This window comes from Anopheles arabiensis, chromosome 2 (assembly GCF_016920715.1).
Source record: "Anopheles arabiensis isolate DONGOLA chromosome 2, AaraD3, whole genome shotgun sequence".
Lineage (NCBI taxonomy): Eukaryota > Metazoa > Arthropoda > Insecta > Diptera > Culicidae > Anopheles > Anopheles arabiensis.
The window spans coordinates 46,540,400-46,565,232 of record NC_053517.1 but is presented as its reverse complement, the minus strand read 5'-3'; the positions used below and the strand labels follow the sequence as shown (position 1 = coordinate 46,565,232).

The following is a 24,833-nucleotide window of genomic DNA, read 5'->3' as shown; positions in this document are numbered from 1 at the left end:
ACTTACGTCAGGATCCGGTCGTTCCATGATGGTACCGAGCTCTCCGCTTCCACCGGTCGACTCGTTGCCGATGCTGCCACCAATCAAATGTCCCGCCTGCGTATAGCCGGCGGGCCCAGCAGCCATCATCGGAGTCGAGGGGCTATTGTTGTTACCAGCGTCCTCGTCGTGGAACGATACCCGTTTGTTGTCCTTGTACATGCTGTTGGTCAGCACCGAGGAGCTACCGGATGTGGCATTGTTGACACCACCCAGCGGCGATGGTTGATTGCCGAGCGGATTATTGTTCGGAGCTGTCATCAGCAGACTGTTGTTGTTGCTATATCGTCCGCCCATGGTATTGGCATTGTTGTTCATAATATTCTGTTGCTGCTGCTGATGCAATTGCTGTTGCTGCTGCAGTTGCTGTTGTTGTTGATGCAATTGCTGCTGCTGTTGCTGCTGTTGTTGCTGTTGTTGTTGCTGATGCTGCTGCTGTTGCTGCTGCTGTAGCTCTAACGCAGGACTACCGGTGTTCGGAGCACCAAAGGACAACTTGGCCGGACCGGTGCTTGTTCGCAGTTTCTGCTGCTGCTGCGACATGATCACATACGAGCTGTTTCGTTCCGGAGGTGGTGGTGGAGGAACCGCACCATTGCCATTGTTCGCGTCGCTTGTCATCATGTACGGGTTCGACACTCCACCGTTCATCATCGCCTGTTGCTGCTGTTCGTGGCCCATCGGATGTCCATACTCGCTATTTTCACGATCTTCGCCCATCATTGCCGTCATGTTGGAGGACAAATTCATTTGGTTCATGTCGTGCACCATTTGAGACATCATCTGGTTCGCGTTGGTATTGTTGGCCGTAATTTCGCTCAAGTTTAGCTGCGAACGTGCCGCGGGATTGGTTCCGTCGTGCGCAAAGCTGGCTGTCTTGGCGGCCCCTTTGGAAGGCGACGAAGGCGTGCTGCTGTTTGTGTTGTGTTTCAGAATACTTTTCGGTTGAATTAACGGTGGTGCGTTGCCGCTTCCCGAGCCCTGCTGATGCTGCTGCTGCTGGAAATTGGCAATCGTTGTTGAAACGGACGGCACACTCGACGAATGCTCGCTTGAGGTGATGGATAGCGTGTCCGGTGCAGGCGTTTTAATGTCGACCTGCTTCAACTTCGTCATCGGAGCTGTAAGGGGCCCGCCGGCGTTAGGCTGTGCCAAACGCACCACCTCCTGCACGTTGCCATGCTCTTTCGCCCCGTAAGGTGCCATGTCGTTGTCGTAGTCTTGATCTTCTTCCATCGCGCGTCGCTCGAAATCGCGCTCCAGCATGAGCGTCCGCAGCTGTTCTTCCTGCTTCGGTGTACGCTGTGGCAACGATTGCAGCTCGCCAATCTGCTGATCCCGCCAGGCGCGCACGTGCTCGCGTCGCAGCTCACTTTCCTTTTCCTTCTCTTCCCGCTCCCACGGATTGCTGCCTGCTTGGGGCAGGTTTTTGCTTTGTGATGGCATCGTTGGATAGAATCCCACCTTCGGAGGTTCCGCGCTGCTGTACGCATTGTTGCTGTTGAGCTGTGGCGGTGCTCCACTGCCCGGCTTGAACAGCGGGTGAGTTGATACAGGAGGAAGTGGAGGTTGATCGTCCTGCGTTCGCATCGGTTTCGGTGCCGTTGACGGAGGCATCGTGGCATTCGATCCCTGTTGCTGCTGCTGCTGCTGTTGAGGAGGCTTGTTTGATGATGTAGCAGTGTTGTAGGCAACCGGCTGCTGTTGCTGTTGCTGGCGACGCTTGATCAGCTCATTCATTTCGGCCAGCTTTGCTTGCCCGCGCAGCAACGATGAATGATGCTGCGCACCGAGCGGTTGCTGGCCGTCGTGCGGATACATCTGAGGAGAAAGCATTGGGCTACCGTTCGCACTGCCGTGGTAGTTGTAGCTGCCTGCCGGGCTGCCCGGACCGCCCGGAATCACGTTTACGTTTTGCATGCTCTGGCTAGCCGAAATGACGCCGGGTGCCGGATAGTTGCCACCGGCACCGCTACCGCCCGCCACCGAATGGGCAATGTTGGGCATCGATGGTGCCATCATTTGATTCATGCGCAGACTCTGTTGGGCCTGCACGTCACGCATAAAGCCGTTAACGTTTCCACCGTTGCCGGCACCTCCCGGGGGCATAGCTGGCTGTTTTCCACCCATGGTCGATGCCAGTCGGCTGTTCATTGTGTTCATATTACCCTGCTGCTGCTGCTGCTGCGATATGTTTGTTAGATTACCGTTATTACTATTATTAGGCTGCTGCTGATTAGGCATCGTATAAGACATGGTGTTTTGTGTTGTCAGTAACAAATTGCTAGGATTGGCATTGCTACCGCTATTATTGCTATTAAAATAGGCAGACGCTGGACGGTTTAGCATTGGGTGCTGTTGGTGCTGCTGCTGCTGTTGCTGCTGGAGCTGGTGTTGGTGTTGATGTTGCAGCATTTGCTGCTGTTGCTGGTGAGCGGTGCTAGAAGCTCCGGGGGAATTAAGAGATGTTTGCAGGGGCATGGGAGGTCTAGAAGCAAACGAAACAAGAGCATACCAACACATACACATAAACTAATTGTCATCTAAAATGCCGCTTAATTTCATACGTACCGTTCGCCAAGGTTTGGATGGCTTTGATTTTGGGCTCTATATACGCTAAGGTTTTGATAGAATCCTTGATCTTGACTGCTGCCTGCTGTACCGATCGCACCAGCACTTCCTCCTCCGACACCACCACCTCCGGCAAGGTTATGTATGCTACGAGATTTATTCGCGGAAGAACCTAATCGAGCGAAACGAGTAAGAGCAAATAATGTTTACTGTAGGTGCTAGGTGGCACAGACACAGCACAAGCGCGCCATTTCGTTACTTACCAATATTGCCCACATGGTGCAACGCTGGAACGGATTTGCTATTTAATAACTGCTGTCCGGCGGATGATGCTGGCATTGGTGGCTTGCTGATGTCGCCACTGCTCGTACCGACCCGCGTCATGTCCCGTTCGGACATTCGTCGACCACCTGCATGAGCGAGTAATATAATAGAATCGATCGTTAGTACAAGCCGTACCGACAGGACACGCTCAATGTATGCATTAAAATAAAACTCCAAGATCGAAATAAATTCGTAAGAAAACATAATGTGATGTGCAATTATACAATTGTTTACAAAACGGTTCTTTTCGGTTGATATTTTTCAATTATTATCGGCAACTTTTCAAGCAGTTGAAGGCATGCAACAGAACATTATGGAATCACATTAACTGTCTCTTACAGTCGGGGAAATTATCAAGGCAAATACAAATAATGAACAGCTCATCAAAATTATGTTTACTTCAACAATTTACCGCCAAAATCGACTACAAAATAAGTTGTGTATTAATAGTAAGAAACTTAAATAAAAAGGTTTTCAGCTTTTTATCAGTGTGGCGCGTTCGAAACTTTGTAACCAGTCCATCAAATGACTGGTCCTACGGGGTAACAAAAAGGCATTAGGCATTATAATAGAGGTGAAAGATGTGAAAGAAAAAAGAGTATGGCGAACACTAAACTAAAAATTCATAAAAGTATCAACGAATAATTCAGTCCAGAACAACCAACTGAGCTAGAAACTGTTGTGCGTCGCGTAGCCTAGTTCCGTTATCGCGGATAGTACAATATTTAACGTAAATGTAACTACGATGCTGCGATGAGTATACGCAATGTAGAAAAAAAGTGAAGCACGGCGTGTGGTGTAGCTTTTCGCGAGAAAAGCTTGCTCTGTGTGCTGTGGGTTTTACTTTTTCTGCTCCAAGCCAGCAAACAACAGATGTGGTGGTAGAAAACGTTTGAAAAGAGTGGTGCACAAAATTACATTCCGGTCAACTATCTTCCTCGTTTGCGGTCGGCGGCATGCTTTCACTGTCGGATGCGTCGCCCAGCTTATTGTTGATCTGCTTCAGCAGTCGCAGAATGTTGTGCTGCTTTTTGAGTTGGCGCGGAGTTTGACGTATGTTGCTCAAGTCCGGACAGCTTGTACGATGATGCCGTGGCTGCTCAACCGGGGGCGAATTTCTACCGTACAGGAAGCTCAATGTCACCTTTTGATTTTCGATGTTTTTACAGCTTGGATGACACTTTTTAACCTTTCGTAGCAGGAACCCGGAGGGCAGTGTGTGTGGATGGAGTCCGTGGTGAGCGGCGTGCAGGTTGCTTGAGTTAGGTGAGGCTTTAGTTGCAGTTCGCTTGTAGCTGTACGGATTGTTCCCACTGTCCAAGCGTTCGAACGAAAGCTCACAGTGCTCCTCAACGTTATTGTTTCCATCTCCCTCGGGAGGATCGTTCAATAGTGTGTCACAGGACTGGGAGCGCCTGAAGGACGACACAGGAGCTAGATGTAATTCTTCACTATCGGAGCCGAATTTACTCCACAGCTGTAATTGATTCATAATCTGCCGTTCTTCATCCTTTGATAGATGATTTGCTGTGATGTCATCCGGACAGTTCACCGGCTCGATGATTTCATACTTTCGAACGTGTCGCGCGGGCGAGTCAGTACAATCATGCGGTTTGGCATATTTCTTGATGGGATTGTTATTCGTATCCTTCAGGGAATCGTAAAACTTTGTCAACGCCTTTACCTTGCCCTGCCCAAATTTGATCGTCCCGTCGGGATGAGAAGTGTTCATCTCTTCGGGTGCGGTTCCAAAACATGATGATGTCGTTTCAGGTGGTTTGCTTACTGAAAAGGGTATGATTTATGAGTGAAATATACATAAAAGGAGTACTGAAATGCATTGCTTTTTTTTCTTCGGCTCAGGCCAACACAAGAGCATTGCACACAGGTGGTAAGAGTGTAATGGGAATTGAAGAGTAACGAACAGACACATACACACACACACATCCACAACGCAATATATATGCTCACATTCACACGAAGAAGGAGTTATGCGAGGTGTGTAATCAATGCGTATGGGATGCGCACATTTGAAGTACAATAGACATTAATGCAGTGTACAGACCAATTTGATTGGTTCCCTTGGGTGATGGATAACAGAATGCAATAAAATTATAAGCAGGGAGCGCACATATTGCGACACCGATGGGAAGGGCTGCATATCCAATGTAGTACGGTCATGCGAAGTATGTCCTCATCAAACATGTCAGATTAATGCTGTGGGGGGATGATGTCGTTAGCACTGCATACACCATATATGCTTGTGTAAGAAAATTGATTTTGTTCTCAGGCCAATGCTTTCGTACACGCGCATGACATATCGTTTTGTTCAGATTAATCAACATATTTAAATATTTAATAGATACAGCATGCAACATAATCGATACAAAGTAGCAGAGTCGTGACATTCTGGGAGAAAATATATGCGCAAGTATGCTTGGAAGTGTGAGAACTTGTTTTACCTATGCACACACCATAAGACAACAACGTATGAAAATGCTTATAACATTAAGGAAAAATGATGATGCTCATAATGCAGATAGAAAACGAACGAATTTGGAAGTGGATGAAATATTGAATGGAAAACATTGTTTCGAAGTTTCCACGGAAAGTACAATAACAACAATATAAACGGTAACAATCAAATTGAACAAAAAATAACATAGCAACTGCAAACAGAGAGTGTGGTAAACTGGGTGCAAAAATGGTTTAAACAAATGGCCACCAACACAAAATTCCCTGTTTGGCGACTCACTTACTCAGAGGCAAAGCAGAACGGAAGTGGTGGAGCCCGATGGTCGGGGACGAGTTTTAAGCCGAGTGGATACGTCGTGTACGTGACACGATTGGATAAGCGAAAGATCCTATTTAGTCACGCCGTTTTTACCGTGCAACGAAAACATTTGCTTTTTTCTGTTCGAATGCAGAAAACCAACATATAGAACAATAGGAGGCGCGTGGCACAAAAAAAAAACAACTCTCGCCCGTTTGCGGAACGGACGCACGCTGGCCGACCGAACACAGAGAGCGGCACCATTGCACATGCTTGAGATACGTGTATTCGAGTGGAGTGGAAAATTCAGTATCGAACGCCCGAACAGTTGGTGGATCATTCCTCTCGCTTAACGGAGCATGTTTCGAAAGAAATGAACAAGCTGTCTCGCCGTACCTTTCGCACCGCCTTGCCCCGTATGGTGAAGATGATGATGGTGAGGATGATGGTGGTGATGAGGGTCGTTGTTGCCGGGGTCCCCGTTGCTATCGTTGTGCTCCACTGGCGCAACAAACGCCGCGTCGGCTTTGAGCAATTGAATGTTTCGCAATAGATTACAGTGATCGTTATCCAGCGTGGCACTAGGTGCGTAATTGCTATCGGTTGGAAAATGAGCTCCCGTTCGGTTATCTACCAGCCTGCCATCACCGTTGGTGCCGCTTTTGCGCGGCTCTTGCTCCGAGGGCGTACCCACACCCTGGGGATACACGCTGGTGGTAGTAGTTTCGTCATCGCTATCTAATTTAATATTTCGTTGTCGTCTATCGACGCTATTGCTGCAATAGTAGTTATTATTGACATTGATATTCGCCGCCCCACTAAAGTGGCGAACGACGTAATCCCTAATTGTGTCAATTGGTCGTTCCTGTGCTCTAGACTCTCCGCCGGTGGCATTCGTCGTCCTCGTAATCGTGTTGTGCGGATCTTCGACGCTTTGGCCATTATTGTTGCTCTCCACGTCGCCAGCAATCCCATCGAATCCTTTCGCAATGCCGCCGCTACTATGCAGCGCCGGCTGGAGTGACCCCACAAAGCTAGCAACTTCCGAGTGCTCCGCCGGACTATTGTCGATAAATATTTGGTTGTTGTTCAAGCGATTTGATACCCTGGAATTTGCCGGCACAGGAGCGGCAGCAGACCATGCATCAGTCTGCAAGTCGGTCGCCACATTGTTCTCGACATTGCTTTGTCCATTATTGTATTGCTTTCCTTTCGCTCTGTCTCCTTCCTCACTATCATCGTAAGGATGACGATCGTTAATTATGTCGAAACTAACCGTTTTACGACATGATGCATTGCTACCTCGCCTACTCGCCGTGTTGATCATAATGCTGGGTAAAGGCCCCCCTCCTACTGCAGTAATATTGCTGTTGACACTGTGGTTAGTAGATACGCCCGCCGTCGCAGTGCTGCTGCTGCTGCTCGGTGGATTCACCACCACCGAAGGGGTGGCGGCGGCAGTTTGCGTCGAAACATTTACACCGCTGCTGTCGCCTGCACCCCGGCTTCTCGATCCCGGTGCATCCTCCTCGTCGGCGTCGTCCTCGTCAATGAAGGGTATGTCGTCGAGGTTCACGTCCGCCACGAAGGATAGGTTCGATTCGGTCGACGGGGCCTCGATCCGTATCTCGAACACGCACGACGGTCTGCGCTCCGCGACGACTGGCGTTTCCGGCTCGGCCGTCTCTTCGATTTTTATCATCTCCCGGCTGCTGTGGCTATTGCTTCGCGAGTCGTAATCTTCGACGTAGATCGATGGTGGCGTATCGTACCGCACCGGTTTGATGCCGGTGCCGATGCGGCCAATACTGTTTAGGCTATTGCTTCTGCTTCGCTGCTGATTGTAGTAGATGCTGTTCAGGCTGTTGCTCGATCGGCAGTCCCGGTAGCGGGGATCGAAATGGATTTGCTGAAGCTGATCGTTGGACAGTATGTCTTCGTGCGACAGCGATAAGCTGTAACGCCGCTGGCTGATGTCCGGATTGGACATCCGGCGGTATGCCGCATCGTTTTGCGTCAGGTATGGGGTGGAGTAGGTATGGTTCATCATCACCGAGGACAGCGGACGGCGCAACGATCCACGGCGCGATTGATGGCTTCCGCCACCGGATCCGTAGAAATTGAGACTCTCGTTCGAGCGCCCGAAATGATAGCGATGATTACCATCATTATCGTACACATTACAGTTGAATTCGTTTTCCATCTCTGTGTTATTTTACAAATAGCAGATAATGAAACAGCAGCAAAAAGGATCACACAAACGGTAAAATATTGCCACCAGTTTCACAAACAAATTTAACAGATACAATCACAGCCGAAAAGTAAACACATACAACACCAGTATATAAGATTTTACCATTTAAAACCATGTTATAACGCCCCAAACAAGTTTCCGTATGTAACCGGGACACAATCCAGAGCAGCAAGATAATAATTTGGAAATGGGAGAGAAAGTATCAAGCGATAAGAGAGCATATTACGTTACGCACTATAGTAAAACATATTTAAATAGCACTATTACAATTTCTAACTCATCGTTGTGCCACGAAGTTACGTTGCAGCTGCTTTCGCATGGTTGAATGCAAAATCGTGCACAAACAATACTTCGCGGTACAACGATGCTCGTCAACGCGGTCGTACCGTAAACTAGCTTCGTACATTAACCGAGCTGTGTAGGCTTACCTCGCTGAATGACGGGACTTGGCTGCTGGAGAAGGGTTGCTAATCCATGATAGATGGCACCTTGCTTGGCTACTTTCAGCGTTACAATCGGTCCGGTACGCACCAAATGATCTGCCGCGCGCTCCTGGGTAATTCCGATCAGGCTTTGACCGTCGACTTCCAGCAGTTGATCGCCCGCCTGAAGCCGCCCGTCCAGATCGGCGGCACCACCGCCGACCACCGACTTGATGTAGATGCCGAGACGTTCCTGGCCCGCGCCCTTTGCCGCCACAATCGACAGGCCCATTCCGTTGGCATTTTTATGCAGTTTGATTATCTGCACTTCGGGCTGTGGCAGCTTGCTGGACATAACACTCGGCGAACGGCCGTGATTGAACTGGTGCATGTACACCGTCCACAGGCCTATGCTCGTCGGCTGTGATGCCAGTCGGCACCAGCCGGCCATTTGGAACGGGTTCAGGAAGTCGACCAGCCCAGCCGGGATGCCCCGCACCACGTCGCAGCTGAACCCATCGTCCGGTAGGAGCAGTGCGAGCGGCAGTTCTGGCGACTCTTCCAGCCGTATCTCACGCCCATCGGCACGGCTCAACTCGTCGGCAACGGATTCGGCCATCCGGACCGCTGTGTCGATAAGATTGCGCGGAATTGTTTCCTGCGACAGCAAAGCGGCCATCTGCAGCGAGTTTAGTCGAAAGCAGGAGCATGCCAGCTGCTGCACGTCCGAGACCGACGTTTTGGGAGCCTGCAGAAACTGGGCGCACTGGTTTATCTTCGCTAGGTGGCAGTCGGCTGCCAGCTCGAGGCCTTGCTTCTCTGCCCACAGTTCTAGCAGCGACAGACGCTCGCTTAAGGCTTTTCCCCATGCGCTGGTGCACATGTGTGAAGTAGTGACGAACTAACGGGAAAAAGAAAGAAGGAAGATAAAATATCTCATTAATGGCTGGTACTGGCTAATTGCAGTCCTGTCAAACCGCCCACGGATGCATTGAACAGAGAACGATGCTTATTTGTTTTACTCAAAAGAGCAACTAATCAGAAATGAAGCCTTTGTAATCCAATAAATGAATGCCCCATTCTTGGTACAGCGTACCATCTAAGGATAGATTCACCCATTACCTTGTTGAAGCACACAACGTTGATGTAGTGGAACAGCTGGGAAAACAGTTGTATCGTGAGGGCAGCATTGACGCGACACCGGCGCAGCAGAGCCATCGCAGAGCCGAGCACGGACAGCACCAGACCGGCCGCCGAGTCGTGATCGATGTTTTCCGACAGAAACTGGTTCAGCGTCTGGGACAGCTCGACGTGAAATATCGACACGAGATTGCGGAACGCCGTCTGCACACTCTCCGCCAGCACTTCCTGCGCCTGCACGCTGAACGCCGAGATGTGTCGGTCCGATTTGAGAAAGTGCAGAAACTCGGAACTGTTGGCCATCCAGAAGGACAGTATTTTGGCATCGGTGTACTGCTCCTGGACAACGTTTTGGATCAGATTGGCAACGTGGTGCAGAAACACGGTCAGCTTGTGGGCCCGCTCGGTCGGCTGCAGGTCCGGACGGTAGTGCGTCGAGGCGCGATACCGAGCGCACAGGTAGAGCGTATACACGGGCGCTAGCTTGAAGTTCGGCGAGTTCACGTCCAGCTCGCTGATGACGGATTGCAGAAACGGTTCCTGGTTTTGCTCCGGAAACTCCAGCACAGCCGGCAGAATTGGTTCCTGTCCACCGGGCTCGCCCGAAATCGAAGTGGCCGCGTGCGATGGTTGCAGCTTCGGAAAGGTGCTCGTCCTGCAGGAGAGTAAATGGCACGGGGACGTTGGATTAGAAAATGGGGAAAAATACTCGCGGGCGAAGAAGCAAACACGAAATTTGCATCTCAAGTAGCGGTCATAACACAGTGACAAAATTTGGTGTTATGCAAAAGCCAAAGCATGAACGATAAAACAACAGTGAGCTGTGTTATGAATTTCTGTAGTGAGTGTGCGTGTTTGTTTGGCCGAACTCTGGAAGCATCGGCGGAAGTTTGTTTGTGCATGTGTGTGGAGATATACAGTACCTGTCGGCAGTTGATCCAATTGATTTGAAGCTGGAAATAGATTTCGTTTCGGTTTCCCCACCGTTACCGGCCCCGAGTGGGCCGCCGCCTCCAGCATGGTGCTGCTGCTGTTCGCCCTCATTGTGATCGTTAGTGCCACCAGCGTGGCCTCCTTTATAGCTGGCCGTATCGTCCGCACCCATTGCTTCCGGTCCGTCCAGTGCCGTCACGAGCAGACCGCTCGGGTGATGGTGATGGTGGTGGTGCATGTGCGGATGTGGTTGGGCCGCCGTTGCCGATTGCATGTCGAACGATGCTGATTTCGCGAACGCATTTGCCTGTTGCTGTCCTACTGCTGCACTTTCGGCACTGGTTGAGGCAATGGGGCCGTCTAGAAAACTGCCACCACCACCTCCGCCCGGCAGCTTTCCACCCATCTGTACCGTGCTGATTGGGCTGATCGGACGGCTTTCTTCGTCGTTCCAGGATGTCGGCGAGGTTGGTGATCGGCTGGATTGATTCGTTCGTTCGGTGACGGGTTTGCGGTGTTTGGGTGTTTTTGTTTTTTTGTGCAAAGGGCAGTGAATTTGTGTGCAATTCCATGATGAGTGTGTTTGAAAAGCATTTGTAATTGAGAAGCGGAGCGTTTTGATGTACGAACAACACAAAACACACATACACACATAACATGACGACAATTGCAACGAAATGATAACATTTATATCCACAAAATAAACAAAACAGAACACACATAGAATGAAAAAATAAAATAAAATAAAACATTAGTAACTGAAATGAACTTCATGTAGCGGGATAGCATGATATGGACACTGACAGACACACATGAACAAAAACATTAATTGAACCATAAACTTACTGCTCAATTGCGAGCACATGCAGTTAAAAAGGTAATGTATGTGTTTGGAGAAAATTGTCTATCGTTTAATTAAAAGCCAAATATAACACACACGAAGAACAGGCGACAAAAACAAAACCAACCAAGTCTAAAAAGCAAGCAGAAACGCACCAACAACTGTGTGCTGCAAAATCAAGCCAGTGCCAACACTATAAATTGGGCAAGTTAACGACTACCCGTTGATACTACGTCGTCAGGCCAATGTCAGGCTAATTTGAAGGCCCATCCAGAGGCTTTTACGACCGAACTTACCTTTCGTACAAACAGGCCGAATCCAGCTGCGATTGAGACAGGGCCAAATTGTATCGCCCGTCCGAGGGCGAATCGACGAACCGGTACGAGGCAACCCTGCCAAACATGACCACCGAACCATTCTGTAAAGAAAGAGAAAGAACAAACATACATACACACCATGAGCCACAAAATGAGTACTTTTGAACCACCAAAGCGCAGGTGGGTTGGTCCCCAGGAAGGTTTCGGGGACCGTACCGTACCTGGCAGCAATGAGATTAAATATTTTAGACGAAAAGGACCTCCCCTTCGGAAGGCGGTGATAAGAGAGCAATAAAAACACTGCTAAAAAGCGGTGACCCGGTGAATGAATTGCTGTGTTACGCAGGAACAACCACCGTAAGTGGTGTCTTGCTTCGAAAATCGCAGAACAACCTTGAAGGAGATTTCATTTTTATGGCTACGAAATGATTTTCTCATTACGCCAGTTGGTGTTCAATGGATCCCGTGGAGCGAAAAATTTAATCATAAAACAATCCAAAACACATTACGAATCGAGCGCACTCGGAGGATTTCTGCTGTAAAATGTAAATGTTAGCTAATCACAAAATTAGTGTAGTGAATTAATAATTTCTTGCATCACAAAAAAGCGGTCTGCATTTCCTGCCGTGCATAATGTTTATTCGATTTCAATTACTTCCGCAACACAAACCAGCGCACCATGTTGCTTTAATATTTGTTAAGCCATGTTCTGTGGCGGCGAACGGGAAATATCCATCCATTTCAAGGACTCGTCCGTGTATCCGCTTCTCGGGAAGCAAGGATTTTTAATTAAAGTCCCAGGTGACGCTTAACGGCCCAGCAACGGTTGGTGGTGCTGGAACATTCCGAAACGGAAGGTATATCGTACACATCGACGTCGTCGTCATGTCCGCAACCGTACTGCTAGTTACAACTAGAGAGCGAGAAAGAGTAGAACATTCCAGGCAAGCTTAATTTTAATCCTTTTTCTCTCCTTTTTTCGATCCATTTTACTCCTTCTCGCTTCCGTAGGCATGGTAAACGGCAGAGCTAAAACAGCGCGGTACAAGCAGCCAGGTACGGTAGAGATGCGTCCATTTTCTTTCCCTTGCAAATCTTTCGCAGGAGGGCAAAGCTGCAGCAGCAGCAAATTGCAAACTATTAATCATCATCAGCTCTTCTGGTTGGCATATCCGGAGCCATTCGACCTCATGCTCGGTCGGTGGATTTTCTAGCACGTCGAGAGGAAGACCATGCCATCAACCTCTCTAGCACTACTACTACTACTGGATGGTTCTAAAAGTTTCACCGACTGAAAACCTCATCAAGGTTCTGGGTCTTACACCTTTTTTTTTCTTACCGAAGATCGGAGAGCGACAGAAGCGGACTTTCTGGGTTGTTCTATGCGCTTCGGTTAGCAAGTAATCGAAAAGACATTTAACCACCAAAAAATAAAAAAATAAAAATAAAAGCTCCCCGCCAGAACGATCCAATACGGGCGGCACACTCAAATTGGTTTATTTCGCACGACTGAATAGGATGGCACGTTACAGTACTAGAACAAACCACACGCCGAAGAATCGTGCGACGTTTAACCTTTTTCTTTGTGCATGTTTTTGTTGTGTTTCGTATTTTTCAAGCGGGAGGCCACACTGACAAAAACTCATGATTCACGGAGAAAAATGGTTATCCCTTTTTTTCTCTCGAGAGGGTCAGAGTCGAGAAGACACTTGAAACCGTGGTTCGCCATTTATCCTGCGATTTTCTACGGTGCAACAAAAAAGCTAAGATAAAGAACTTGGATAACAAAAAAATGGGCAATCTTTTCTAATTTTCTGCAACCACAATTTTTTACGACGTCCGCAACCCTTTTTCCAATCTTTTTCGTTTTAGTTATTTGATCGATTTTATGTTTTTTTATGGGTCTTTGTTCCGATTGCATGACCGGTGCTATTTTTTGCCTTGCGGTTCGTCTCAGATTGGACGCACGACAGGTTTTCCAAATTTCACTGCATGATGATAAATTGTGATCGTCATCGAACGGAGATAGACTCTGAAAAATATTTATTCATCTTCTCGCTAGAAACTTTAAACAATATGTCACAAGCTGCAATAAAATTCGCCCCATCACCAGTACTGCATTGGGGCATAATAATCTTTTATCAGAACTCAAGCCAACGCTTGTTTTATTTTTAGTACAGTCAAGCTGGAGTACAAACTGCACAACACAAATGCCCTTGCATTAGCACAAATTACAGTAGTAAGCAAAGGAAAAATGAACAAAGTGGATAAAACCATTTGATAAACTTTGTTCGCTACCTTTTAGAGAGCCTCACCCACAGTGTGTCATTCAGTTGTGTGGTTGTTTAAAAATAGTGCATCAAAATCTACAACCTAACGGCAGCTGATGATGGTGCCGGTGCTGCTGCTGCTGGTTCCGTTCCCGGTGCACTTTGGACGCACGCTCGGGAAAACATGCACAGGAAATAGGTCAATGTTTCCCCCTGTATTCACATCGTGCTTTACAGGGTTTCTCGGATTATACTAAGACTGTTGGGCCCTATCCAGAATCATTTTTAAGCAATGGCAACAGACTGCGGCATGGTGTTTGAAAACGTTGATGATAGACTCTTTTGAAATCATACTCTTGCAATATTTCATATATTTTAATTGGTGATATTTTAATTTCAGGGTACCAAGTTCACTTAAATCGTATATGCGTCTTGTAGATAATGAGGAAAGAATGGGTAAAGAAATAATATACAAGATGTATTAATTGATGCCTTGATGATTTGAGCCGGTTTCGTACTACAGTCGTCAACTCGTATGATTTAACTAAATGCCCGTCATGGGTTCAATCCCCAAATAGACCGCGCCGCCATACGTAGGATTGACTATCCTGCTATGGGGGGAATCAATTAGTCACTGAAAGCCAAGCCCACAAGTGGGTAGAGGCAGGCCTTGACCGACATCGGTTGTTGAGCCAAAGAAGAAGAAGATTAATTGATATCCTTAAATGTGTCTCCAACATAGTGAATTTTAAAGTACATTCACGAAATAGCACTTGTTTTTATTATTTTTAGCTGCAATTCCTGGATTCAATCTATATTTTAATATTAAATAAGAACCGAAAGCTCAAAATACGTTTAAAAAGTACATTTAATCTACAAAAGTTGTAGACAAAATCCACGAACAAGTAAAAAACCATGAATGAATGAACAGGAAAATATAAACAATGGTTTGAATCCCGGGGACGTGACATAACGTACGTTACAAATTGTCAAAATGCTCTTTATTCCACCACCTAATCTCCTTAATCCACATTGGCCTGGACGATCAAGTGCCGATATGTTCGCATCGAACAAGTTTAATTCCACCTCGGCTCAAGTATTCCACCGAAACGGTACATGACGGCCACTGTGACAGCAACGGACTATCATCATCACTACAACTGGTGACGGCCACTGTGACAGCAACGGACTATCATCATCACTACAACTGATGATACACAAGGCTTCTACATGTAAATGATGTATCAAACCGCGTGTCCTGAGTGTACAAATGTGTGTTGCGAGAAAAGTGCTACAGATTCGGCATTGCGTCCTATGAATTCAGGTATCATCAACGCAATAATCATGCCGCAGTCTCGGCATTGCTTAGCAACGATTCGGCAAAGGGTCCCAAGGAAAGCGAGGAAACCCTGTACCCGTTATACTGTTCCCAAGCGTCTGAGCAGTGATGTAACCAAAAACACTCACGGGAGGCAAATTCTATCATCAATAAATTCACTCCTCCGACGGATTTGGGTTTATTTGCATAATAAATACAGATAAAATATAACTCAATCACAACGTCCCGGGAATGTGGACGATTGGGGTTGATAAGACAGCAAGGAAATGTTTTTTTTTCTTGTCCGTGTGTCTATCGGTGAACTCTAACCTTTCATCCCGCGCGTCCATTTACAGAAATATCGTGCGAGATAGAACCGAAGCGCACTATTAACTGCGAAACCATATCCACAACACCGGTCTTTGCCATCGCCACGCCACGTCACGCTGAACCATAATCATCGATATAAATTATTTAACGCCACCACCAGCACACTTCTCTGCGCCAGTTCCAAGGCACAGGTAGCAGAGCGTATCCCGTGTGCGAAGTAATATCATCGGTCTTTGGTCCGATCTTTCACAACCGTTCGCACATCGTCTACCAGATGCTTTTGGAGAGCAACGAGGCGGCATCGGGAATGGAATATTCAATCAGATCAAACCCTTGCCACACTCGGCAGACGACGCGAGATGGCAAAAGAAGTCGAAGAGGAAGAAGAAAGGTAATCCTTTGCAAACACTGTCGGTAGAACAAATCGCAGCCGACCGGTAGCAAAACAAAAAGGGGAAAACATCGGTTGAATGGTCCCACATGCAACGTGAAACGCTTAAGCGATAGATTATCTTCCAATCGAGCAATTTCCAGCAAAAAGGGAAACGGCTCGAGGAGGGGTTTTTCGCATTCGATCACAGTGCACAGCCCCCGTCTCGCGCTCCCGGGTTTTGGTTGATCACTAACGAAAAGGTGGGATTAGAAAAAGGTACTGCCGCTGTGCTGCTACAGTCATCTTAGTATCTGTCACACCACCGCACACACCAACGCCATGCCATCTGCCGCCTCCTACAATGTTTACATCCGTTGAGTTTCATCGAATAGGAACGTAGGGATCGTCCTCCCAGCCGCACTACACTGTGAGACCATCCATTTCATCAATGATTTATTCTCGTCCTGATCCGGGGATCAACTGGCATTAATGGAAGCGAGAAATGATGCTGGGAGAGTGAAAGGCAGCGGGACGGGGAATAGAGCTGAACTTGGAATTTGGTTGATGATGCTTAATGTAAATTAAATCGTTGATGTGTATTTAAGACGAGATCGGTTGCACGGGATGATTTTGCATCTCAACCGTATAATCATTCAACACCGCTTACACAGCACACTCCGAGTGTTGTGAAGGACGAGTTTTATTCACTGTTCAAAAACGAGCAAACTGTTATGGTTATGAGCTATTAACGGCGCATATAAAGCTTTTAAGTGAAGCTTCGTATACCATTAAATGGCACGTTTTATGCCAACATTCACTTTCGAATTCTCCAAACCTTTACCATTACATTGAACACCATTTTGGTTGATAAATAAGTAATCGCACTACTGCCGGGCGTTTACTACTACTTACGTGCAGTATCGTTGGCTGCTGGATGTGATGGCCGTTGACAAATGTCGTTCCGTCGGCGTGCAGGGGCGTCACGGTACAGACACCGTCGTGCATCGATATTAGACAGTGACGCGCCTGGATGGAGGGACCGAACAGCTGCAGCGCATTAGTGTTGGCCGACCCGACCTCGATCGGTTCGCTTCCCAGCTTCACCCGCCGGCCACCGTCGCCGCTGTGCGTGATCTCGATCAGCATAGGGCCTTCGCGGTCGCCGCCAATATTGTTGCCACCGTTCGATACGCCCAGCGGTTTCTTTTTCCGTCTTCGCGGCTGCGAGTCCGCGGGTCGGCGACGCACGTGAAACATGATCGATCCTGAAACGAAAACAAGAATGAGTACAAAAAATCATGTTAGCAAGAGCGATAACGAGTGGATAACATACTATATTTTGTAACGTATATGTGTGAAACGAATAAGATATAAAATCCCGGTGTATATTATAAAAGCACAAAGTTTTTCAGCAGAACAACAGCACACTTGTTTCGTAAGTAAGCCACATTACTCGAAGTACTCGTTTGTAGGAATTTGAGATCGTGTTTGTTTCTTGGTACAGACGTAGCTAACCGTAACCGGCCGTCAGCGTTCAAAAGCAAATCGCCTCGAGAGTGGTTGTGCAAAGTTGTATGCGCATAAACGATAAACAATCGCTCCCTCCCGCTCCTTCAACGCTTCCTCATCTCGGCAACTCTTCGCTCGAACGGTAAGAAACAGTATCTTGCTTCCACACCGCCCATTGCTAATTACTACATTTGTTCATAATTAAACACTCTCTCCGAGCTCCAAGTTGCGTCTGAACACTCGCTGATCATGACCTCGAAATCGTTTTTAGAAATTCTACTTCTTGTTCGTACACTCGACTAGAAGATGATGTAGATGCTGCTGCATCGGATTGCTTTTTGTTTTTGCATGAACTTTCTTATAGCAGAAGCAGACGAATGATTATTACTTAAGGCCGGGGGACATTGTCCGTACTCGCTAGTGTAATTTCGATTTTCACTAGTGCATCTGGCGGCGGCTGACCAAAGCATTTTGCGAAACAATTTGGAGCCGCTTTTGAAAATACGTTTTTTTTTTCATGTATTTTACATAAACTAGACTGTAAAAGGTTTGTAATTGATAGATGAATATGTTGTTCAAGTATTTCAGCCAGTTTTGCGTAAAAAACGATGAAAATACTACTTAATTTTGAGATCCGTCATTACCATTCCCAGAGATAACCGAAATAAGCTTCCACCAGCCGCCGCCAGATGCGCTAGTGAAAATTGAAATTACACTAGCGGGTACGGGCAGTGTCCCCCGGCCTTTATACTACATATTATTTAAGGATTAGGTGTAGGATAGCTATTAGGTACTCAGTGTGTCTCAACCTCAAGAGAGCAAGACACATATGTTGGTAGATAAATAAATAAGTGAATAAATAAATAAACAAGTAAACTATAACTTATTCTTCTTCTTTTTCTTTGGCACAACAATCGTTGTCGGTCAAGGCGTGCCTGTACCACTATTGGGCTTGACTTTCAGTGACTTATTTGATGACCTATAGTAAAAAGCACACACGAAAATAAGTATAATCACTGATTTCTTTTGATCATGAACTAGATGTTAAACTACTTGGAAATGATTTCCATCCATTAATAATCCAGAGTAGGCTATGATAAATAGAATTGATAGCATAAAAATCTTATCGATTGTTAAGCTTATATAAAAACTCAGATAAGGCATACCGAAACCGAGGTCAAATGTAATCCTTAACAAGTCGTGTATGAATATTAAACTTGGAGGCGTACAATTAAGGTTCAAACTCGTGCCCAAGAGTTTATAGAACAACATTTCATGGGTGAACTCATCTCCAAACATCTGAATGCCCGAAACGAGCCACCTACTACACAAGACTTAAACTAACGTCTTGAAACCATACACTAACACGTCACCTTTACACAGAAAAGCAAAAACTCCGACGCATCGCGTTCACCCTGCGGTGTTCACAGCAGGCAAAACATTGATATCCCTTATTCCAGTAATCCTTTCGCCACACACGGTTGTGTCCCCGCCCTAGTCCTACCGCAAAAAAGAAGGAAAAACAAAAACCGAACAGCTTAGTGCCGGAGCTACACGGATCTTTTGGCACGTGGACGTCGTACGCACATGCTGAGCCACAAAGAATCATGCCCGAAGCATGTGGGTCTCCTTGCTACGGTAGCGTCTCTTCGTTAAATCCTATAACATTTATTAAAAGCTTTTCGTACGACCATCGGCGTGACCGATAATGGTAATCCGGGTGAATCCGGGGGTGGGGCGAGGGCATCGTTGATGCCGCCCGTGTGAGATGTCGTGCCGGACGGTAAAGATCATGCGCTCCTTAAAGCCATCCGATACCGATTGGACCGAGCGGAACCGGCCCCAACGGTAGCCGGGTGCGGTACGCCGGCGAAGAAAAACACATTACTTCACCACAGGTTGTCTCAACCCCCGCGTTGAGGGGAGAGGACAAAAATTGAGTTTATTTTTTCGTTGCCGCGCTTGCCGGCCGTTTTTGTTGTTGCTGTTACGGCTGTTGTGGCTGTGTTTGAGAACACAAAAACACCGTCTTCAAAGATTGGTCGATATAGTATGGCGCCACCAAGGATGACCCTTAGCTATTATCTTCTCGGCTGAGCTAGCTAACACAACGATAAGCACACATGCACACACAGACACACATACGCGTACCGACATGAAGAAAATCAGAAGCTCTGGTTTTGCAATGTTTACGAGGAGATGAACCAAAAAAAAAACTCCCACACAAAAAGCGAATCTTTGTGACTCTCAAGCGAGTTTTAACTTTACGAATATCGCTGTGGGATGTTACGTTACTGCTTATAGCATTTTCGACAGTGGCCTTATTGTTAGATAGGAGGAGCAACCATACTAAACCCACTTACAAAGAATGGCCACTATAATCACAAATTATATAGCGAAGCTGAAACACCAAACAACGACGCACGAACTTAGAAGGCTATTTAGTATGGCCATACAGACACACGTTCGCTACGGTCCGCAGTAAGTAAATGGCAAAGAGGAAATATAAATTAATCAATAAAAGCTTTAAAAATGAGTTGCTTTTTATAGCAACAATTCCATGTTTCCAGGTCTGCTAGTCGGCAGATTCATAATTAAGTTCCCATTTTACGATCGTTAAAAATAACCATGTGGCTTGAAATAATACACTTCGGAGTATAAAGAAGAGACAATTTGTTCCATCCCCGTTTTTCTCAGCAACAATCAAGCTGACACTGTGGTTTTTAGCCAACAGCAAGACGACGCACGTTCGTAGCGAAAATTGTTTGTTTATGTGATTTGCTCACACGTCTGCGGTACCGGGCGTCTCCATCGCTTGTGAACCTTCGGAAAGACATCCGGCAGCGGGAAGGGGAAGCGAGGAGCAAATGAGGAAGCGGCCAAACCAACGATGCATTATTGGTTAGCCCCCTTACCCCTTCGTTACCGATATATCATGCTGGTAGAGCTTTTGTTTACAGTGCGCATTACGAGATTCATTAGAATTGGCACATATCGTTCGGGTCGTGTGGAGAGGGATACGGTGAAAGGACGTGCCCCTCCATCCCCTCCCTTCACTCGTTCGGACGGACGTCAGCGTGCCGTATCTTGGCGAAATGGGATATTTATGCGAAATGCTGTGTGCACCAAGAAAATGCTGACGTCATTTTGCTTATGAACGCAAGGCACACACACAGACACACAGATACTACACAGCGCAAAACCCGGCCGCCATGATGAAGCAGGCACACACGTGTTTAGTCGTCGGTCGGTCGCTATTCTGTGCCCGGTAGCACCGTTCTGACTGACGAAACCTCATCCGTAGAATGGGACGGGACGGGATGAGCGGGAAAGATGAAATTAAGAAAAAGAGGCAAGAAGGTAATAAAAAAAAAACATTCTTCCGAACGTGAAATCCCCTTAACAGGATCTTCCGACGCACGCTGTGGGAAGACATTAGGCGTAATTTGCCGGCTGTTCTTTCGCCTCCTGCAATCGATCTATCTTTCCGTGTGGATCACCGTTCTTTACCGGGAGGGGGACAGGCAGAGAATTACGATTCCTTCCCTTGGTGGGTGCTGGGCTACGACAGAGGGCGGACGGGTGGTGCAGCGCAGAGCAGTAGCTCCCACTCTCAGCTGCGTATTTTGCTTTCCTTCGCTTTCCCAGTGCTTATCTTCATCAATTAATCAAGTTCACTTATGTTGACTGGAAGCGATTTTTCATCCCGTTGTTTTTAGTCTTGGTCTTTTCACACAAACACATACACACACTCACACACTCTTCAAAGCATCTTGAACGGCGGCCGGCTGCTTCGTGTTTGTAGTAAAATCACGCTCGACTCAAGGGTGAGCGGGCAGTGCATTGGGATAAGACTGATCGAACGACGGATCTTTTCCTGGCCACCATTAGAAGAAGACCTTGCACCATGCCCTATCGTGTGCGTGATGTTGTTGTTTCCCGCCTTCGGGAAGCACTACAGCAGCGTCTCGAAGAAAAGAACAAAAAAAGATCATTTTAAAGCATTTGAGTCGACCGCCAGGGGGCACAAAGAGATAAGGGCCCAGAGCTGGAAATAAAGGAGCATCATCGAGAGTAGTGACGCGTTCGTGGCAAACCTTTAGCGGGAGTGGAGTGTGCTATTGGCGGGTTGGTGGTGATGGTGGACCAAGATAGCACACACACACACAGCAGCGCTTTTCACAGACTGCTCCACTGTGCTGTGCTTGGGAAATGTGACAGACGGCGTCAAGCAATGGAATTTATGTTCGGGCAAACCACCTGCAGAGTGGGCAATGGGGAGCAAAGGGTAGGAACAACGGCAGCGACAACACAAGAAACTAATTGCACCACAATGCTGCTTACCGGCAGAACAAGGAAGGAGGGAGGGAGGTGTCAGCGTTTTTCGTTTTGGAAACGAAATTGATTCTAAGGTGCAGAGGTTAGCAGCAACCGGGAACGTCGTAAAATTAATAATGCCTTTCGTACGGTACCGTTCTCTCTTTCTCTTCCTCCCTCTCTCTTTCTCTACCATTATCTCTGTTTTGGAGGCCTTGCTGACGTACACGTCAAGCTGAATGCGACTGGTGTTTGATTAACATTTATACTTGGACCTTACATTAATGATGGCATACCGATGTCTGGAATGGATTGTTTCCTCCCCCTTTGTTCCTTTGTGCTCTAATTATGGATAAAACTAATGTGAACGAGCTATTCAACAATCAATAAGTGAGTAGCATAACAAATTGTATTAAAATGTATTGCATGTATTAATAAATGAAATGAAATGAAATGAAATGAAATACATTTTTCCTATTAACAAACATCAATCAATTAAACTTTAAGCTTCCATTAAGCATTAACGAGAAAGCCTTTTGTTTTCGGTTTAATTATGTAAACAATCAATTGTGCTAAATCCAACGGCAGATTAAAATGATTCAATGAATTGCACTGCAACTGATATTGTAATCCTCCCTCGGTTGGTTGGTTGGTTTGATACTAGGCCTCCCCAGAAGCGCATAAATCAACGAATCATTGCAGCGAACCAGCGGGCTTGAATTGGCGCAGCGCATACGCACTTAAGGTACGCCCTGTTATTATTTCACCATGCCGTTATCGGTAGGGATTAAATTCCGTGACACATCTCACATTCACAACCACCCTCCTTCCTCCCCCAGTCACTTCCGGGAAACCAGTTCAGTTCGAAAAAAGGGGTGGTTTTCTCGCTTATCTACCACAAATGATTTTTACGTCTCCTGCAGCCGATAGCACCCTCGCAATCCTCGCTTTCTGCTCGCCCCCCGACACGACAGATAGGAGAGCTTATGCTAATGGCATTCTACTCCCCACTCCACCGCCATTTGGACAGTGCACAAAGCCGCGAGAAACTTCAAAAGTAATTCAACGCTTCCACACTGCGGAAAGTATAGTGTACACGGAGGACAGAGAGGGAGAGAGTGAGTTGCACTTATGGTCGGGCAGTCGGATCGATAAACCATTTCTCCATCGTCCGGCGACGACGTGTGTGTAAGCTGGCCGGGGGGGTGAAATCGTTCTCGATACTCCTCCATTGTTGCGCCATTTTTATTGTCCGTGCTGTGGTTTTATGTTGTCCACTATTTCATATAGACCTCGGCTCGCGACGATCGAACTCGAGAACCCGCCGGTTGGATAATCACTATCCATCAACTGAACGGAATTTATTGACAATTTCCACCCAACTATTATCGGAGTGGCAATACCACCCACCAACACAACGTTCGATTGGATTGAAGGATGTAGAACTTTCAATTCGGTGACGAATTATCAAACGAACAGACACGCCGCCTTTACGCCTCTAGCTGTTCGTTGTTGGTCTCTTATTATCACATCAGCAGCACCTGGTCGATGGAGCGTGGAAGAAGCTCAAAGTCTCGGCCACAACACAACCCAAAGCACAACCTGCTTCTAATCTACACTGAAAATACGTACCGCGGCACAGGGCAAAATGCCGGAGCACAGCACCACCTAAACGTACCAGAAACCCGACACCGACTGCACTCGACAAAAAAGCACCACAACGCCGCCGGCCACAAAAACCGATCGTGTGCCCCCCCGCCGAACGCCCACCTTGCCCGCTGCCGTCCCACTTCGCTGGAGGAGCACCCGAGCACACGCGCGCTCACACAGGCGTTAAGAGCGCCCGTAGACCTCCCGCGTCGATGGCAGCGAAGCTCCGCCCGCCACTGGCCACAGCTGTTTCTTTCCGGGTTTTATTATCCTTTAACCTTACCAACACACACACATACATACACACACTCCATGAACTCGACTCTTGATGTGTGTGTGTGTGTTTATTTGTGAGAAAATGACTGCCAGAACAGAGGAGCATATGTACAATAATGCCGGCTCCTCCCGAGACCCCAAAAACAGTCCTCCTTCTCACGGGCCATCCATTCTGAGAGTCTCTTCAGTCTCGTCCTGTACACTACACCCCGGTGTCTCTCGCCCTTCTTATACAGCGATATGCATGTGTTTATGTGTATGTGTGTGTGTGCGTGGTGGTGTCTCGCGCAGCATTGAAGTACCCAGATTCGCACACATTCGTTTTTTCCTCACGCTTTTGGGCCATTTGAGGGGGCGAGAGCGAGCGCACACACGCCTTCCCTTCCCAAGGCAGCAAAGATAGAACTACGAGCTCGTGGTGGTGACAACAAGCAGGAGGACGACGGCCAACAGCATAGTGGTAGTAATCGACAACAAAAGAACGTTTGACGTCGAGTGCGAAGACAACCACCCTCCGCTCCGATCCTCTGTTGTCTAACAACATTGCAAATCAACGGCGGCGAGAGGCAGCAGCAAGGGAACGCGAGGAAGGAGAAGGAGTAAAATTTTAACCCCGCAACTATCCCCATTTCCCTTTCCGCCAACCTTGTTTCATCACACACACCGCAGCTGTGCTCACACACGTGTTTTGTGTTACGTGCAAGAATGATTACGATATTCGGGGAATTAAACTCGGGATAAGTAATTTTAGTAACCCATTCGGGACCTATTACCAACACGCTAGGGTACGGGGGTAAAGTCTTTGTGACTGGCGATGGAGATGGAAGGCAAGTGAGCGAGGAAGCTGGCACGGCAATGGAAGGATCCATTTTTTAATATAATCATCAGTCCCTCCCCTCCACCCAACAGGAGGATGGTGGATTGGCGTTGATATTTGAATCTCGGGGTCGAACGATGGTTTAAACGGTGCTTCCAAACATGGATATAGCATACAATGTGCGAGCGTGTGTGTGTGCGTTTTACATATTTCCCAGTGGATGTGGGGAAGGGTGACTTACGCAAACCCACTCCCTCTCCTCATTACTGGTTTGATGTCTGTCGCGTCGGTTCTCGGACGGTCACGGTTCTGACGCTCCCACATTTACTGACATTTCGTGATCCCTGCCAGGAACCGAC

The 24,833-nt window shown here is 47.3% G+C and overlaps 1 protein-coding gene across 7 annotated transcripts in view; it reads right to left on the bottom strand.

The window, feature by feature from the left end:
* Positions 1-24,833, bottom strand: part of LOC120898318 (afadin) — a 63,030-nt gene that overhangs the window by 2,771 nt on the left and 35,426 nt on the right. For 6 of the 7 annotated variants that reach the window (XM_040303995.1, XM_040303994.1, XM_040303999.1 and 3 more), the window contains 8 exons: positions 16,818-17,170; positions 11,594-11,715; positions 10,447-10,935; positions 9,506-10,178; positions 8,390-9,284; positions 2,874-3,020; positions 2,611-2,782; positions 7-2,527 (listed from right to left, as the gene is read on the bottom strand). In XM_040303995.1, the coding sequence (XP_040159929.1) occupies positions 7-2,527; positions 2,611-2,782; positions 2,874-3,020; positions 8,390-9,284; positions 9,506-10,178; positions 10,447-10,935; positions 11,594-11,715; positions 16,818-17,170 (5,372 nt within the window). The remainder of the gene's footprint in view (positions 1-6; positions 2,528-2,610; positions 2,783-2,873; positions 3,021-8,389; positions 9,285-9,505; positions 10,179-10,446; positions 10,936-11,593; positions 11,716-16,817; positions 17,171-24,833) is intronic. The other variant, XM_040304002.1, reaches the window with a different exon arrangement.